At 33.3% G+C, this 15503-nt stretch overlaps 1 protein-coding gene across 1 annotated transcript in view; it reads left to right on the top strand.

Annotated features, from left to right (window-relative positions):
* Positions 1-12976, top strand: part of PTPRQ (protein tyrosine phosphatase receptor type Q) — a gene marked incomplete at its 5' end in the record, with an annotated part of 168380 nt that extends 155404 nt beyond the window's left edge. Inside the window, 6 exons of the mRNA XM_019633934.1 lie at positions 1189-1323; positions 1504-1629; positions 2491-2639; positions 5705-5840; positions 11322-11445; positions 11691-12976. Coding sequence (XP_019489479.1) covers positions 1189-1323; positions 1504-1629; positions 2491-2639; positions 5705-5840; positions 11322-11445; positions 11691-11728 — 708 coding nt within the window. The remainder of the gene's footprint in view (positions 1-1188; positions 1324-1503; positions 1630-2490; positions 2640-5704; positions 5841-11321; positions 11446-11690) is intronic.
* Between the last annotated feature and the right edge of the window lie 2527 nt (positions 12977-15503).

The raw sequence follows: 15503 nt of genomic DNA, 5'->3' as shown, positions 1-15503 counted from the left end.
TATATATATATATATATATATATATATAAAATTATAGGTGACATTCATTATTATTCAGCTTCAGCTTCAGGTGTACAGTGCAGTGGTCAGGCATCTACACCATCCATGATGTGGTCTCCCTAATAAGACAAGTACCCATCTGATGCCCTACAAAATCTTTACAATATTATTGATTATATTCCCCAAACTGTCTTGTGTATTATTCTTGTATAATACTATATTCTCTGACTACTGAGATAATTCCAATTTAAAAATAAATTTTACCATTTATTCCTATTCCTTTAAATATTTTGATGTTTGGAATAGATAGAATTCCATTACTAACTTTTTATTTATACAGTATCTTTCTTTAAGAAAAATCCACAGATACAACTCAAGTTGCATGCATACATTCCAAGCGAATGGACCAAGTTTTAGAACAATTTGATAAAATGTGTAAGACCTGTCATAATGGTGTTGAGACAAATGTCAGGTCCTGTATTAGCTAAATGAACCTTCATATTAACCGCCACATTACTGTTGGTTCAGAGCTCTGGAGAGTATATACTAATGCCACAGTTTAAGCAGATAAGTAATCTGTTAGAGGAAGAGTATGAAAATATCTGCAAAACCCATAAATATACAGCAAAAACACATTGGAGTGGGTAAGTTAGCTAGCTCTGGACTCAGACTGTCTTACCAACTGTGAGAGCTTGAGCAAATTACTTCGCATTTCTAAGCTTCAGTATCTTCATCTATAAAATGAGGATGATAGTACCAATTCACAAGGTTTTTATAAGAAATAAATTAATTGAAATATTAACCATAAATTGTTTAACATATTGTCTGGCATAAAGTAAGTAGTTGATTAAGGTCAGTATTATTATTGTTTATGTTGTCCTTAATGTTTTATTGAAAAATTAGAAATAAATTTAAAAAACAATTAGTTGTATAGTATATCACATTGTGAAGTTAAAATTAAATGTTGGAAATTTTGAGTATCTGATATTATTGAACATTCAAAATCCACAACATTAAAAAATAGTAGATCATTTTTACCTCTAGTATGTTTTTCATATATTGCTCAAAAATTAAGAACTACTATATATGTATATATGTGTGCGTGTATATATATATGTAGTCATTTATATGTATATATGTATACATATATGTAAATATTGATACAGTGTTGACATTATATCCTCCTAGGGCTACCTATGTCCAAATGAATTTATTGCAACTCAAGGTCCCTTACCAGGAACAGTTGGGGATTTCTGGAGAATGGTTTGGGAAACCAGAACAAAAACATTAGTAATGCTAACACAGTGTTTTGAAAAAGGGCGGGTAAGTTATTTGAAAATCTTTTCACAAAATGTTATTTTACAATTGTGTGAATATATGTGTGACAATTTCAGCTAATACTGTAAGTCATCAATAACTTGGACATCTATAAGGCAGTTTTAACTTTGTGGCAATATCAGTATAACAATCACTTTTATGACTGGTGATTTTCTCTGACTACAGATCAGATGCCATCAGTATTGGCCAGAGGACAACAAACCAGTTACCGTCTTTGGAGATATAGTGATTACAAAGCTAATGGAGGATGTTCAAATAGATTGGACCATCAGGGATCTGAAAATTGAAAGGGTAAAAAATTGTGGGGGCAGGAACATGATAGTAAATATGAATGCTCTAAACATCTAAAGTAAAATTAATTTCTAGAACTATCCCTTGCAACGAAACCTATATATCAACAATGCTTTTCTATTATTTTCTAAACATAAGTTTTGAATTGGTATCTGACTTTAATACTTATGTCACTGTGTTTAAATTCTAAATCACATGGTTAAAGTTTATATGAACCAATCAGCATCAAATTCTTAGATAGACAAGGGAAGAAAAAGGAGGAAATAACTAGATCACTATGTTTATTTTATTTGATAAAGAAAATGTAATATATGACTTAAAACAAGAATTATCCAAATCATTCATCTTTATCTATTGTACATCCTAATAATTTTATTTTATATTTAATCCAGATCCAGTACAGAAGAGAGACTATGGAATCCCATTTTATCAGTTTATATAAGTGCTTATACACATAGAAAATTACATAAGTATCTTTATACTTTCTGACATTATCGGACACTTAATACCTATGTTTTGAATAATTGGTGAAAATGTTTATTTAAGTTTGGGCTCCAAATTGTTTCAAAATCTATTCTAGTGCTATAAAGTGTTATGCTACATGTGACTATAAATACTCTATCTCATCATCTCTTTGCAAACATTTTTATTCTTTCCGTTCATTCTGAAAAGCAATTTTCTTTATTGTAGCAGTAATAGAAGACCTTTCTTACAGGATACATGAAAACACAGTTTCTTCTGTTTGGTAAATAGGAATTTTTAAACAATCACCTTCAAAAGCTAAGACATCAGCTGTCTTCAACCTTAACTGTGGTACTTAAATAACTGTATCAGGCTTCTTTAACCTGTCATCTTGTCTAGCACGGGGATTGCATGACTGTTCGACAGTGTAACTTTACTGCTTGGCCTGAACATGGGGTTCCTGAAAACAGTACCCCCCTAGTTCACTTTGTGAAGTTGGTTCGTGCAAGCAGAGCACATGACACCACACCTATGATTGTTCACTGCAGGTAAGAAAGAGATATTATTAAAACCTTGTATGAAATACTAGGAATGGTTCTAAAACTCAGTGTGGTCTATTATCATGATATCATTGATTATTTTTCTGGCAGTAGTTAATGTGGATTCATTCCAGCTTTCACCTCTCAGATATTTTACTGGCTATAACAAATAAAGATGTAGCTTGATAAAAGCTCAGATGGCAGATAAAATAAGTGATGAATGTGTCTAAAAGCAAATCTATATATACACACACATATAGTAGTACAGGAATTTCCTTGAATTCTTCACTAAATTATGCATCTAAAGGCCTTTAAAAAATTACAAAAGTATAGCCTGTCATTAATGTATGTGTGCAATATTTTATGAATTTTATGAATAAACATCTAATCTTTCATTGCTTCAATTGGTATTATTATACGATTGTAATTTAAACATTTCTGTAATGGCAAATTTCTGGGCGTTAAAAGGATAAACAAAAGAAAATGAATTTTAAAATGAAGATCAAGTTAAGTGACCAACCTAAGTATGATTCCAAATTTTCACAAAGCTTTAGCTACTCAAATGTCTTTCTTTGACCTAAGTCTTTGAAAATGGTTAATAGAATATGACTATAAATTGAGATTTATTTTCCCCTTCATTATTGATATTGGTATTTAATACCCTTAAAAATAATACTTCAGGTTGTTTAGTATTCAGAGTTTTTCTGGATAGATTGATATGATTTATGTTTTCTAACGTGATATATCTAAATCAATCTCAACTTTAGCCTCTTCAACAATTGGAGTTTGGAGATTAGAGAATAAGTGTGTGATAATATTCTGTTTTATTATTCCACTTACATAAGATATCTAGAATAGATAAATTAATACAGACAGAAGGTAGAATTTTTTCCAAGGGCTTGGGGCAGAGGGAGATGGGGCATTATTGTTTAAGTGGTACAGAACTTCTGTTTGGCATAATGACAAAGTCCTGGAAATGAATAATGGTGATAATTACACAACAGTGTGAATATGCCTACTGCCACTGAATTATGCATTTAAAATGGTTAAAATGATAAATTTTATGTTGTGTATCTATACCACAATAAAAATATTTTTAAGTAACAATATCTTTCAAACACAATAATTAATAAGGTAATTATTAATTATAATAACTCAATAATTAGTTTATTAAGAATTTTTCTAACAGGTGTATACTGTAATTCATGTGGTTAAATAAGTGAGAAAACATTAATTCATCCAAGTTCTTTTTTTTACTTTCATTTAGAGGAAAAAACTCAATATGTAATTTAAATAAGTATACATTTTCCAGGATTATTGTGGATTTTTAAAATTATAAGTGTAATACATAAATGCTTGCTCATGATAAACACTGAACAGTGTTTATATTTTAAAAGCATATTGAAAAGTAAAAGCCTCATTCTTACCTTCCTAATTCCACTTTTTTCCCCTTCATATACATAAAATTTTTAACAGAGTAGTATATAGTATAAGTGCTATAACAGTTTGCTTCTAAATTTAGTGACTGACTTTAAGCTGGCATCATAAATGATTAAAACCTTTAATGGACAGTTGCCTTCAGCTTCTCCATGTCTTCCATATGCACTGCCACTCACACTGGAAGCCATTGAAAAAGGAAAGCACCTGGCTCGGTGGAAGCCTCAAAAAGTAGAAAGGTTTACCAAGAACTCTGCTCTGCTTGGTCCAAAAACTCTGTGCTCATCCTCGGCTCTCCTCTCCCTCTCACAGTCCACACCCAGCCCCCCAACAAATACTCTGAGAGCTGGCTCCCTCTCTTACTTTGTCCCTGCACTCTCTGTGCCCAGGTCTTCTTCAAACACGCCGTACGTGCTCCCACTCAAATCTGTTCTCCCTCTGCCCGCTCTGGCTGCCATGCTCCTGCTCTCCCAGGTATCCATGCGGTGTGCTCCCTATTCCAGTTTCTTTGCAAATATTACATTATCCGATACACTCTCTCTGATGACCCTATCCTACCCTATCACCCTCTATCTCCTTAACCTGATTTATCCAACTTTATAGCGCTTATTACCACAGGGCACATTCTATGCATGTTTATTTGTGTTTGTCTTCCTCTAGAATACAAGCTGCACAAGTGCAGGGACTTTGTATATGGCTTACTGCTTGCTATATACCCCAGATGCCTGGGACAATGTCTGACATTCAAAATATATTGAATGATGCCATAACTGATTACTCTGTTCAGGCATATGTGTTTATGTGTTATCATAATAGGATTTATGTTGTAATGTTCACTATTTCTTAGATCAAATCACAGGAAATTAATGACAAACCATTTCTTACCTCCATAAAGGGCAGTTTCGTGTTGTTCAAAGTAACATTTATAAGACTAGGTGACCTTTCAAATGTCTTTTTCTATTTTTCAGATTTACTTCCTCTGTTAGCCATTTAAAGATCTAAGAGTCTTGTCTTTTTAATGGAAGTTTCTGAATAAATCTTGTCAGGTTTATCAGCTAACAGTTTTTGTGGAGCACATACCTGTCCTTGGGTATTGAACTAATTTCTTAAAAGGAAATAGTATCTCAATTTTATTATCCATAGGAAGTAAAATTCTATGGAAAAATGAGAAGAACACATGGAGACTATTTTTCAATATAATGCAGAGGAAATGCTTTATGAGTTAAAAACATTTGACATTTTTAATGTTTAGCATTTCTATGGTAACCAAAAATGTGTTCAATACAAAGTTTCTGGTGTTAAGAATTTTCAACAATTAAAAAAAAATCTTTTTCATACTTCTCCAACTACAACCCCTAAAATATTAGGAAAGAAGAAGGAAAGTTCAACTTGTTTTTTAAAAAACTCAAATATTTGATGGACTATTAATGATAATCATCTTGCCCTGTCTGAACAGTCTTGGTAATGATATAAATCCAAAGAAGCTTCAAAAAAAAACAAAAAAAAAACACCTGCTTCCAAATTAAAAAAAAAAATTGTTTAGCATTTTTTTGCGATCATAGCTAATTTCCTTCGTCACTGTCCACATAAACAACCTTTTGCTGAATAAATTTCCTATAATTTCACTCTTGCTGCAGTGCTGGAGTTGGAAGAACTGGAGTTTTTATTGCTCTGGACCACTTAACACAACACATAAATGACCATGACTTTGTGGATATATATGGACTGGTAGCTGAGCTGAGAAGTGAAAGAATGTGCATGGTACAGAACCTGGTAAGATGTCTAAACCACCTCTAGTACCACCTCTATAATTTCTACCTGGGATGATCTTAGTGGTCTGGTTGGACATGAATTTGAGTTCGTATTTGAATAGCAAACACTCTCTTTTCCTACATTATAAACCTTCTTGGGGGTGGGGGTAGGGTGAGGGTCTTTGGGAGGGCAGCTGATGGAGATGAGAGGAGAACTAAAGCCCACATGCCACAGTCATCCTTCAGCATTATTACTTGACTGCTCATCCTAACTTATCTATACTAATAGGCGTATAGAAAATAATTCAACAAACTGATTTATGTTTAGCATTTAGCAAGTTTGGGGAGCTTAGGAAATGAATCAAATTAATCTCTTTTGTAAACATGCTAAAAGTTGTACTAGGGAAACGGTTTAAAATATTGACTGTATTAAGGTTCTATTAATATGTATTTCACTTGTCCATATTTATCCCTAGTAATGATTATTATAGTACATATTAACAAACTGGGAGTTTTTTGTTTTATTGTTTTAGTTTGGAAGCAAAAATATTTCTACAATATATAGATTTTTCTTCATTAAAAAAATCACATAGTATAATGTTAATGAAACTAAAAAAAACTCTATTGAGTATCTGGTAGGTTCTAAGCACTATACTAGATTCTGTATATGTATTGTCTTATTTAATCCTTCATTGATAAAGTAGATCCAATATAACGAATCAACAGAATATTGGCTCTGCTTTACAAATAAGGAAGCAGATGTTCTAAGTAGTTAAGTGATATTCTAAGGTTATACTACTAATAACTGTCAGAGCCAAAATGTAAACTCAAGTCTGTCTGTGTGTTCCTGTCTGTATCTTTGGATTGGGATTTGAATGCTATACAAACAGAGATTTTCTCACAGCAAATATACAGATCTGCTCTAACAGTATTTTCCAGGGTATGTCCTAGAAAACAAGAATGGCATCACAGTTATTAAAGGTGTGAGAAAACAGGTTCTTTGCTAAAATGAATTCACTAAAGATGTTAAAGTGATTTTCTTAGAATTTCTTAGAGCCTCTATATTAATGTACATTGACAATTACAAATCCAGAACCCTCGTGGGCAACATTTCCCACACCTATACGATTGTGAAATCTTTGAGCCCTTTTTGACTCCACGAACTACAATACCATGTCATGGAATATTAATGTATTTAGGAAGATGTCACTCTAAACCAGAGATACCATATTTCCCCATGTATAAGACGCACCTTAATTTGGGGGCCTGAAATTTGAAAAAAAAAATGTATTACATAACTTCTTTTTCATCAGCAATTCTTCTTGCCTCATGCTGAACCATTTTTGTGGACACAGGAATTCCAACTGCTCTTTGCTCTTCAATCCATATCTTCAATTCCCTCTCTTAACTCTGGCCATTTTGCTGACTTGCCTCTCATGGCCCTTCTGCCATGGTGTTTTCAGTAGAGTTTCTCCTTCCTGTAGCCAGTCTCGGGTTGTTTTCTCAGTTGGAGGAGGACCAAACTTACGTTCAGCAGCATGATTTCCATTCACTTTTGCAAACTGGATCACTGTTAACGTGAATTCATCACAGTATGAAAATCTTTTCTGAGCCATTTCTGGGCAGAACATGGCAAAACGTAACCTACTGTAATATACCTGTAACAAGTGCAAAACAATGAATGCAAAGACAAGCGTGAAAAAGTGGGAAATGCAAGTAAAAAAAAACTACAACCACTGTATAAGACGCACCCAGTTTTTAGACCCCAAATGTTTCAAAAAAGGGTGTGTCTTATACATGGGAAAATACAGTATCTAGACTTTTTGGACTGCACATCTCTTGCAGGAAAAAATGTTTGAGCATTCAACTCCAATATATATGTATTTATTTTTAAGATGTAGATTGTTCAATTATGTAAATTGTTAAACATATACATAATAAGAAATTGAAAAAACATAAGATATCAGATAAGCCAAACTTTGAAAATCTAGCTAATTGTGATGGCTTCATGTTATCATTAGGTATTTTTAAAAGATAAAATATATACTTAGCACAGGATGATTCTCTTTCGGCAGTGATTTTAAATACATATTTTAAATTATTTTTTATTTTTAAAAAGTAATCTGGCTTACTACAAGATTATTCTAGGAGTACAAAGAATGCCAACCCTGCTATTATCTTGACATCATTTGGGCTTGCATGATAAATATCTTCAAAGAGTAATCTCTTTGTAGGAATCTTTTTCAGCCACATCAATTCTATGATGGTTAGATAAAACTAGGTATTGTAAATACGCGTTCCTTTGCATGCCGAAAGGGAACAAATGAATGAAGTATTACTCTTCCCTCACGATACTTCAAAAATAGAAGATGACTTGTGATGAGGGTTGGCTTCAAGGGTGTGCAACCTGTGCAGTCTCCCAGCTCCAAAGGGCCTTGCACTTGTTTTCTGCCACTGTTTGAATATCTTTAATAATTTTTGAAGAGAAGAACTCACATTTTCATTTTTGCAGTGGGCCCCACAAATTATCTAGCTGATTGTTATCCAGGGGTCTGATAAGGGCTCCAATATCAAGCTAACTATTAACCATTATTAAAACTCAAATTTTTTTCTTATTTTTAATTAACAATTAAAGATAGATAGAAAGCTGAAAGTTTCCCCCATGTGCTTGGGTGTACACTGTGCACTGGTGATCGTTGCTCTTGACATTGATCGAGATTGGTTGTCTCTCTTGGAGAGGACAGAGGGTAGGGCTGATTGAGATATTGTTTCCCTAGAGTCTAGAGTTAATCTTCAAATAATAAAAGTTGAAAACGTTTTGGCAACTTTGTGGAACTGAACTATGTCCAGAGTGTGTTCAAGAATGCCTGCTAATAATTTCACACAATTTAGTACTCAATATATGCTATAAACTTCATGTATTATACTTGTTTCGTCAGCTAGAGAAAAATGTTGCAGTTGGGCAGGAAAGAGCTTGAATTTTGAAGTCGGAGAACTGAGTTCAGAATCCAGCCCTGCTAATGGCTGGCTCTGTGACTTTGATTAATTAACCTCTCTGAGCTAATTCCCTTTTTGAAAACAGCCGTGTTATACTTTTCACAAGCTTGTTGTCAGTGTTAAATAAGAGAAAGTATCTCAAGTACCAAGTATGCAGTAAACGCCCAGCGTGCAGTGAATGTCTGGGGAGGTTCTGGCTGGGTTCACTCCTTGGTGAAAAGCTGGAACTTCAAAGCTCTCTTTTACCTGACTTCATTCCCAGGAGTTTTGGTCTTTATTTTCTTTTCCCTGTGATGAAAAAATAAAAAATGACCACCTTAGCTCCCATCTTTACAAACCAGCATTGTTTTGCACAAGAATGGTTTCTTACTTTGTTCTATTGTACTTGGGAGTGACTCAGTTTCTATGAAGAATGCCCATGTCTCAGCACATATTACAGTAGCCATGGGCAGGGATGGGGAGGTGGGAACCTCAGCAAAATATCGCCACGAAAAGGCATCAGAGGGGCAATGGCCCAGACCCAGGAGAGAGCTTTATCTTTCACTGTCTACCAAAAGCAGTTCATAGTAGACCCAAAGGTTTGAAAGGACTTTCTGAGGGAATACTCTGCAATGATATAATATCCTGAGATACTGCTGGTGCCTCAAATAACAGTTAATCTGGATGAGCCTCTTTCCTGCTCTAGCCCTCCTTGGAGTTTACTGATGTGAATTCCTCAGATAAAAGGAAAAAAATTAACCAATATATTTTGGGTGCCTAGTTTTTTTGTCAGGCACTTTACATATGTTAAGTCCTCTAAATCTTACCATGTAAATTTTAAGGTCCCTCCCAACCCCCATGAGGAAAGTGAACATCAAAAAGTTTACTTCTTCAGGTAACATAAGTATCTAGGGAAGAAACTGAATAGCAGCCTTCACTGTCTCTTTGTCAATAGCACACTATGGCAGAGGGATCTTGGGAAATGTAGTACATCCCCATGGAGCTCAGCCGACCCTGCCAGAAGTTTCCACCCATCATTCTTCCTGGCAGAAAAGATGAGATGGAGACAGTCAGAAGCTTCACATACCAAATGTGACTTCAAATTCAAATGCGATTTTTAAAGAAATACCAGAACTCATAAATCTAAACGATTGTTGTTTTCAAAAATTTATATTGTATCAATGTATTTCTGCTGATAGTGGTAGTCCTTGTGTGATGTATGCTTGAAAATACTGTTGGAATTACCTTGAGAAGTGATTTACTAGCAATTTCCATAGAATTTTCATTACTTCACAGCAACACTTCATATCTTTCCAAAATTGAATTATGTAACTTGATCATCCACCTCACTTACAAAGCTTGATCCCTAATGACTGCTGGATGTTCTCCAAATGAAATCTGTCCTAAATGGTAAAGATTGGCTAGCTGTGAGAATTAAATGAGACGAAGGCAACAAACATTTATCATGTAACTAGACACGCCAGGCACTACTACAGGCAATGGGAATTCAGCAGTGAATACGAGAATCCTGTCCTCATAGGACTAACATTCCAGTGATGAGATGTTTGTGGAAACATTTTGTAGTCCTAAAGATATTCCTAATAATGACCAACAATTTCTGAAGATAATTTCAATAAGGGGTTCCAAAAAGGTTTTGTGGTATAGTAGCAATAGAGACAACTATGGCCTCTTCAGGTGATCACTTTAGAGGACATGCTATTTAAATCAATTGCCCCTTCATATATTTATAGATCTTAAAAATTCAGATATATTCCTTAAATGTCAGGCTTGTTTCCTATGTAAAGGTGAGGATGATTTTCTATATGATTAACTACCTTTGGGAAAAATCCAGATTCAGAAATGCTAACAGGTTACTGAATTGTATTGAATAAACTTAAAGAACCCAGGTGGTACTGAATTTAGCCCAAACATTCAGATGAAATGTTAAGAGTTCTTGTCCAGCACCTGGATGTTTGGACATTTCAATGGTCAACTGCCTTGTATTTACAAATAGAGACTAGCTACTTTAGATACATTAAGCAGGCCAAATGTCAGGTGATTAACAGAATTATTAAACATATTTTAAATGTGCTGATGGTATGCAGATATGCTCATTCACAGATTTTGAAAGTAAATTTAGCATCTGCATTCTAACAAGAAAACTATTTAAAAGAAAACCTACTCAATTAGACCTATCAGGAAAAAGGAAACTTCTAAAATGTAAATAATCTAATTTGCCCCTTTTTTTTATAATCATGGCAAGAAAGAACATATTAACACTTGGTGTTTAATGACAAGTATAGTTTTTTAAATACTTGAAGCTATAAGAAGCCACAGAAATTTAGAGAACCTTATGTGTGAGATGGTAGAAAATCACTTACATTACACGGTAAATTCTGTGCCTCTAACTTAGCTATTTAATATTTGTTGAATTCAATATTACTTTTCACTCTAACATTATAGCTCCCCTTATTAGAAAAATCTCCATCTCATCCATTTACTTAACCACTCTTTCTTTTATGCCTAGGCACAGTATATCTTTTTACACCAGTGTATACTGGATCTCTTATCAAGTAAAGGAAGTAATCAGCCCATCTGTTTTGTTAACTATTCAGCACTTCAGAAGATGGACTCCTTGGATGCCATGGAAGGTAAATACAGGCTATGTGTACCCAATTTACTAGTTTACCAGCTATAGCAGGATTATTAATTTAATAATATCCATGTGTTGAAAACGTTTTAGAAGCTTACTTAGTGCATTTATCAATTTTTTTTCATTTCTAATCCAATTAGGATAATAACCTTTCCATCTGCACTATTTTTTTGCATGAAACATTCAAATCTTTTGAACTATTAACTTCAATTCTCACTGGTGACATGTTACTTTATGTTATAGGTGATGTTGAGCTTGAATGGGAAGAAACCACCATGTAAATATTCAGACCAAAGATTACAACTGGAAGATTTTTTCAAATCCCAGGGGCCAAAATTAACCCCTCATTCTTCTGAATTGAAATGTACAACCTTAGAAAAATCTCTATGGTTCCCTTACCGTGCCTTATACTAAAAGCATGGACATTTTATGAATAGTTCCGATAAATAGCTAATTCAGGATAGTTATTTGTTTTGTACAGAATAAACATTATGCATCTAAAACATTTAAGGAGAAATATCCCAGAGATTTTTGATATCTTCCGTATTTGGGGAATAAGCCAAATATAAAATTATTCTTACATCAGCATTCATGTTTCAATGTGCATTTTCCCTATGTATTGAATTAATCTTGAACAGAAGTTGCAAATGTTGATTCAGTAGTGTTATTTTGGCCTCGAGGGTGTTGACGTTTCTTGTGGATAACTTCCAGGACTGTCATAATGATCTGCACTTCCATGTACGCCCCTGTGTTTTGAATCCTCTGTTTTATGAGTGCTGAGATATCATCTCGTGATCTCGAACAGCTGAACAGTAACCCCTGACACTGCAGGGATTACTTAGCCTTTATACAACACACAGTAGCTCTTCGGGGACACTTAGGGCTATTTAAATTGCATTGTGATCTTTAGTTTGAAAAAAAAAACAACATAAAGAAACATTAAGCAGTGCAATTGCTCACATGAAGCAATAGAGTGCTTTTCTAGCCTGTCTACGTTTGGGCGTTTGTACATTTTCAGGCACAAGCTGTACCACTGTATTATATAGTTAAATACATAGTTAAATGTATCAAAGTATTTGTCCATTAGATATATATCCCCACTAATATTAACAATTTCTTCAGCAGAAATGTATAAAAAAAACAATAATAAAAATATGTCATGTGTTTCAAGCTTGTAAACTAATGATGTGCTACTGTGGTGCCAACAGATACATCCTAATAGATTACAAAAAAAATGGTCTTTATTTCATTTCTCAAGGTTGGTTATTGGGGAATATATTTGGTAATCATGAAACAAAGAAATTAACCAGGTTATAGCAAATTAGCGATTTTTTTACAAAGAAAATATTTCAACCTCCTTTTTGTTAGTGACAATGTACTAAGTAAGTTTTGAACTATGTGGTATAATTTTGTCACATATTTCAATTAAGACTCATAAAACAAAATAATATTAATTATTCTATTTCTTCTATGGTAAGAATTATACCTTAAATGCATATTTCTGCTGGAATATAAATATAGAAAATGTGATGGCCAATAAAATTGAATTTTAAGCAATTGAGTTACTTTGCAGCATGATTTCAGAGGTCTCTAATATAAATTTGATTTTGTACCACATATTAAGATACAATTGATAATTATAATATAATATAATGAAGTATATTATATATGTACAATATAATAATATGGTATAAATAATTAAGGTATAATCATTTTTAGAGTATCCATAGATAGTAATTTTAAAATCAAATTTATTATCCAAGAAATTAAATCCTTTAGTCTTGCAAGCAGTCCTGCGTCCAAGGAAGTATAAATAAATATAATCCACTACTATTCCAATCAAGTTTACTCTATAGAAAGTTACAGAAAACAGTAAGATATGATGAGAATTCTAAAAGATTTGAGTTGGAGTCGGAAGTTCTTGTTTGCTTCATGTGTCAGTTGGTGAAAATGTGTGGCAAGCTAGTACTTAATGAATGTGGCGTTTTATATTCATGGAAGATAGAATACCTGTGAAAAGTATTGGTGAGGTTACTTTTTAATATATTAAATGACAAGAAATGAATAGTTCAACCTACGGGCCAGTCCATTTTCAAAATATCTTTATAAAACAGAAGTGTACAACAGAGTATCAGGATTGACCCATATGTATACACATATGTGCGTATAAAACAGTTTTAATATAAAGTCTCTTCTAAAACAGTGCTTATCAAACTTTAATGTGCATACAAATCACCTGGGAATTCTGTTAAAAACAGCGGATTCTGCTTCAGTAGGTCTAGGGAAGGACCTGAGATCCTTCATTTCTATATAGTAAATACTAAAGTTATAATATTGCGGCCTGATCTCAGGCCAGATATTAAATCACAAATTTATAAAAGACATTAGGATTAGAATAATTTCTTGTCCATTTGAAATTATTTGACACATGTTTTAAAAGATCTGGCATCATTATCAGAAAAAAAAATGATATCAGAGCACCTGTTAAATGTGTATAGCACACTAGCTATCTCACAAAACTGTAACTGAAATTGAACTGAAACTCATATATTAACCATAGCTACATTTCCTCTTAATTATGCTGTGAAAGGGCTAGTGTATATTAGTGTATACACTAATAATAGTATATAGTCTGAGTTCTATAGGTGGCTACTAAGTGCAAATTAAAATAATGAGGAACATCTGTAACATTTTTAGATCAGGTTTGTCAAAATACATTGAAGCACACGTACAATAAATGAGCAACATGTGTTTCCTCTGAACCAAATGAAACTGGAGCCTCTCAGAATGGTTTGCCAGAGAGGAAAGCAGCTGTGGGTATCACCTCTACTTTCATCCAGCTTTCAAATGCATAATTTTCTTTCAGTTCGTAGGTGAAATGTATAATAAGCCTTTTGAAAAAAAAGCTGATTAAACCTTGCTCTCTTTATAAAGGAGATGGCGATTCACTCTCTGTATCTGGCACCAAACACTACATTTTTTTAAATGGAATTTAAGTTCAGCAAAGTATTTAATATCAGTCCATGACATTGATGTGGTAAGTTCATTTTCATGGGCCAGCTTTTAAAATAACTCAAAGTGAAATTTTTGATGAAGTCTAGAATACAAAATGATCAGAAATTCTCAACTGAATGATATTAAAAGCAAACATTAGAAAAAAAAGTTTAGAAAGCATAGTCTTAGCAAAACAGCTTGCCTTCTTAAGATAAGTAATATTTTGTGGTAAATGACTTCATAAATATGCATAGAGCTTCTATGCAGAATCAGGGCTCCTGTGCCCACCAGTTCATGAAGATGTTCTCACGAAGAGATTAGATCACATTTATGAAAGCGTTTCAAAACCTTCGAAGAAATCCACAAGGTTAAGGTAACCTTTTACCCAGACTGGTCATTGTGTAATATTTATCAGTAAGATGATGTATCCCATTTTAGGACTGTATTGTACTTTGTAATATTTAGTGCTATATTTGTATGTCTGTTTCACATCTATGGATTGAAGAGAAAATTGTGGCAGTTACTTTGACTTCTGCTAAATGAGACCGTTGCTACTTTTTTATGAATAATTAATAGCATTCTCAAGGAATTTCTGGAGTAACATGAGTAGACAGACATGTACACAAATAATATAAAATGTGGTTTAGAAGACAAGTCAAGAAAATTTTTATTTCAGGCTTTTCAACATGACATTCTGAATCAGTGTCTGCAACACAGTCATTTGAAAATAGAACCGTAACTTAGTAGAAGGTAACAAAAGGCATTATTCCTTCCTGTTAACAAGAATATGTGTATGTTTCTAAAGTCACAAACTTAAATTATTTTAGTTTTCATTCAAAGTATTCTTGGATTGGGAAGTCATTTTAGTAAATTATTAACTTTTTAGAATACTTTTCAATTCATCATCTTGATTAATCCTTAGAAAAGCCTTCAAAATCTGTAGGGTTCCATATCACAGAAAAGTACAATGAAAGCTTAATTGCTGTGCTCAACACGCTGTTTAGTAAGGATGGGAGCTGCATATTATAATTAACTTACTGAAAGTCAATGATAAAGATAAAA

The sequence above is a fragment of the Hipposideros armiger genome, unplaced genomic scaffold (genome assembly GCF_001890085.2).
Source record: "Hipposideros armiger isolate ML-2016 unplaced genomic scaffold, ASM189008v1 scaffold_1444, whole genome shotgun sequence".
Lineage (NCBI taxonomy): Eukaryota > Metazoa > Chordata > Mammalia > Chiroptera > Hipposideridae > Hipposideros > Hipposideros armiger.
The sequence above is the reverse complement of the archived record's forward strand: the minus strand, read 5'-3'. Positions and strand labels throughout refer to the sequence as shown.